The sequence below is a fragment of the Corapipo altera genome, unplaced genomic scaffold (assembly GCF_003945725.1).
Source record: "Corapipo altera isolate COAL_440 unplaced genomic scaffold, ASM394572v1 215, whole genome shotgun sequence".
In the NCBI taxonomy this organism is placed as follows: domain Eukaryota; kingdom Metazoa; phylum Chordata; class Aves; order Passeriformes; family Pipridae; genus Corapipo; species Corapipo altera.
The window spans coordinates 290,170-294,107 of NW_020885008.1; the positions used below are offsets into that span (position 1 = coordinate 290,170).

Here is a 3,938-nt window from a genome sequence, read left to right on the forward strand (position 1 = left end):
ATCCAGGGACAGGAGGAGGGGCTGAAAGGTCTGGAGATGAACTTGGTGGCTTTGAAGGTGCTTAGAGGTGTGGGAACCATCTGTCCCCTGTCCTCTGGGATGGCCCTGCTTGAGGAAGGGATGTGGGACCAGATGGGCCACTGGGGACCCTTCCAAGCTGACCCATCCTGGGATTCTGTGACTCCGTGGGCTGAGGAGGAGCCGGTGAGGCTCTGGATGACACAGCAATGGAGTCACCTCTTCCATGGGCAGCTCCAGCAGCAGTTCCCTGTGTTTCAGGTGCTGGTGATGCTTTGAAGCTCCAGGGGAGGATGTGGAGAGACATCTGGGCTGTCTTCACACAGAGCACACCAGAGATGGTGTCACACAGATCATTGCACACTGTCAGGACTCACCCAGAGCAGGAGCTCCATCCCTGGGCCACTGAGAGACCATCCAGTGGCTGGGAAAGCCGAGCTTTGCTCTTTCTACCCTGTACAACAGCCCTGGGTAAACCCAGCCTATCCCATCCCACCCCCAGCTCACGCTCAGGGCTCACTGCTGTACTTCTCTTACTGCCAGACTCATCATGTTCCCAACTACAAGGTGATCACCTTTGGCATTTTCCACTCAGCAGCTGAGGTGATTTGAAGTCACTTTGACTTTTAAATTAAATTATCTCATGCACAGAAACAGAAGCTGCAGAAGAACACAGAGAGGATTCACAGAGCTCATCATCCAGGACTTATTAACACACATATATATATTAAGCTTTAAATCAAAAACAAATCTTTGCAGGTTTTTTTTCCTTTTAATATATGCACTCTATATGATGCAATACACAGTGCTCTGCCCATTATACAATGCTCTACTGTTATATTTCTTCCCTTTTAAACAAATGCAGGTATTCTAGAACTCAAATACAAGCTGGCCAGAGCTCTGTGGCTGAGCTGCCCTCCCTGACAAGTGGAGGAGTTCTAGGAAGGAGGTAAAAAATCCTGTGCTGGGACTTTAGATGATCTTGTTCTCCAGGGCCTCGATCCTTTTTGCCAGAGCTTCCAGTGGGCAGGAGTCAAGGAGGAAAAATGACAGTGCACGTTGGGAGAGTGACTTTTGACATGGACAGACAGTGAGTTTTAAACCAAATGAAGACAGATTTAGATTAGATATTAGGAAGAAATTCCTCCCTGGGAGAGTGGGGAGGCCCTGGCACAGTTTGCCCAGAGGAGCTGTGGCTGCCCCAGCCCTGGAAGTGTCCAAAGCCAGGTTGGAGCAACCTGGGCTGGTGGAAGGTGTCCCTGCCCATGGCAGGGGGTGGAACTGGATGAGCTTTAAGGTCCCTTCCAACCCAAACCATTCCAGGATTCTGTGATTCCATGATCTTCCACTGTTTGTTTTAGTGGCTCATCATTCCCACTGCCAGTGTGTGACAGACTCTCCCTCTTGCTGCACCTTCCAAACACTGGGGTTTGCTGTTCTTTCCTACAGAGCACTTTGGGAGAGTCTGACCTCAACTCACCTCCAGGTTCCTACACTTCATCACCTGTTTAGATCTTAGCACTGGGCTGAAAGGTGTCCAAGGCCAGCTTGGACAGGGCTTGGAGCAACCTGGGCTGGTGGAAGGTGTCCCTGCCCAGGGCAGGGGGTGGCACTGGATGATTTTTAAGGTCCTTTCCAACCCAAACCACTCCATGATTCCACGATTCCTTTCTTCAGTCCTCCCTGACTGACAAGGAGTGGGATGGTGCTGCCTTGCTGAGAGCACAGGGAATGTCTCATCCACTCTGGCATTTCCACAACTCTTCAAGCTGCTGACCTTCTGCTGAAGGTAGGAAAGGTCTGTGCACACACCCCTGTCACACCTTTGTAGGGAAGAGTAAAACCTGTGAGAACCACTGGAGGTGTTTGGAGTGGCTGACAGGGAGTTCCTGACCCTGAGCATCCTGGAGAGAGGAGCCAAGTGCTTTTCTGGGAGCTACAAAGGGTGTTGTAGCAATTTTCTGCTCGTTTCACTAATTGCTTCTCACCATGGGCTCGGGAGCAGCGACACCCTGGGTGAGAAGTGCTGATTTCCTGTGACCTTTCGCAGAACACAAGTCGCGGATTTCACTCGGTTTGACTTAAAGAGTAGAAACTAAACCAGCGAGTGACACAGCAAAGCAGGAAATGTGTGAATAAATCAGAACATCGCTGTTAAAATCACACCCTCTCCTTATTCTCAGCGGTGAAAAACCTCCCCAGCCCCCTGTGAGGCTTTACAAATTCCTCTCTCCAGGAGAAGTTTGAAGCTTTCTCACAATCTTTTTTTCTTTTGTTTTCTTGTTTCTCTTTCCACCTTATTCGTGATCTTTGTGCAACATGACGGGACCCAGCGTGGAAAAAGGCATTTCCCAACGACTTGGTTGAGATGGGATCAAAGTCACCTGGCTGGAGATGTTTGCACCGAGCAGCTACGTGAGAATTTATCTCCTAGAACTGAGTTTTAGCCCAGTTTAGATCTGACTATTGGATGTATCCATCTGAATTATCCAGATCATACAGTCAAGGGGACAAACCCTGCAGTTTGCAGTCTCACAAATGACCCACCTTCACAGAATCAGAGAACCATTAAGGCTGGAGAAGCCCTTCAAGCTCATCAAGTCCAACCTTTGACCAATCCCCACCTTGTCAACCAGACCAGAGCGTAAAATGCCACATCCAACAACCCAAAAGTCTCGTTTCCAGCTTCCTTCCCAACCTCCATCCCCCAGGAGTAGAATTTCCCTGCTGGTCCCAGCAGAAAGCACAACCCAAGCCAGCAAGGGCTGGACAAGCCCAGCTCCCAAAGGATATATTTCTGCTGCAATGAATTGATGAGATCTTCAACTTTGGTCTGGAATTTCACGATGGATTTACATTCACAGGGATCTTCCTCTGTGGAGAAGATGAGTTAGGTGGTACCAGAAAAAAAAAAAAAGGATTTAATCAGAATCACTGAGATCAGTGAAATAAAGCAATTCTTAGTTTCTTTGTCAGAAACGGGAAGGAAATCAAATCATCATCCCTTCTAATTATCTGACTGATCACTTCTGGCTCTCAGATGACCAGAGAATGTCATGTTTTCTTGCCATATAGGCCAGGGCTCTGAGCAGGAAAATCTCTCCCAGATTTCCACTTTCCTAAAAACCCACTGAGCTCTTCTGCTGCTGCTTAAAGCTTGCCCCAAAAACTTGAATGTGAGCAAACATGGTACTCCAAACAATCTCCCAAATAACATCAAATAAAAACTGGAGGCCCTGGTTGCCATCTGAGTCAAGACTTGGTTGAGCTTTGCTTCAGTTTTCCAGTCCTTGAGTGGATGGAGCAACGTGCATTAATCAGTTTGTTAACCTGAAATTATTTGTCAGTAATTTCCGTCTGTAGTGGTTTGAACCTTGTTTTCCCCCAGAGGCTGAAAAAGTGGTAACCCCCAGGGGTGGAGACCCCTGGAAGTTTTGAAGTTCTGCCCAATTAGCGCTCCTGCAGAAATGTAAACATATCACAAGCACCGGAAGAGAAGAGTTGTAGTTTGGTTGGTAGAAGAAGTAGCCATGATGTAACAGCCACGAGGAAAGGGGACCGGAGCCCCTCAGGGCCTCTGGGGCCCCCCAGCCCCAGATGGGGGCTACAGGACAGGGACCTGGAACAGCATACAGCTGGGCTAGGTACCTGTAGTTGTGAGCTGGGAGATGTTTTCTCCAAACTGGGCAGCGGCCGGAGAAAGCAGCAGCCAAGCTGGCACTGACCGGAGAAGCGGTGGCAGAGAGCCAGAAGAGATAAGACGGAGCAACAGAGACAGGCAGCACCGCAGAGAAGACTCCTGGAAGGAGAGTTGAGGAGAAGAGAGCCCGCAGCAGAACTACGGAGTTCTGGGGGTAGGAACTGATACCAGATCCCCCAAACCTGCTTTGAGACCTCCTGGAAAGGAGGAAGATGATGGA

The 3,938-nt window shown here is 49.2% G+C and overlaps 1 protein-coding gene across 1 annotated transcript in view; it reads right to left on the minus strand.

The window, feature by feature from the left end:
- Positions 1-437: 437 nt before the first annotated feature.
- The window catches only part of MATN1 (matrilin 1), a 26,727-nt gene continuing 23,226 nt past the window's right edge, over positions 438-3,938 (minus strand). Inside the window, exons 7-8 of the mRNA XM_027667353.1 lie at positions 2,812-2,890; positions 438-1,040 (exon numbers count right to left, since the gene is read on the minus strand). Of these exons, the coding sequence (XP_027523154.1) occupies positions 991-1,040; positions 2,812-2,890 (129 nt within the window). The 3' untranslated portion in view covers positions 438-990. The remainder of the gene's footprint in view (positions 1,041-2,811; positions 2,891-3,938) is intronic.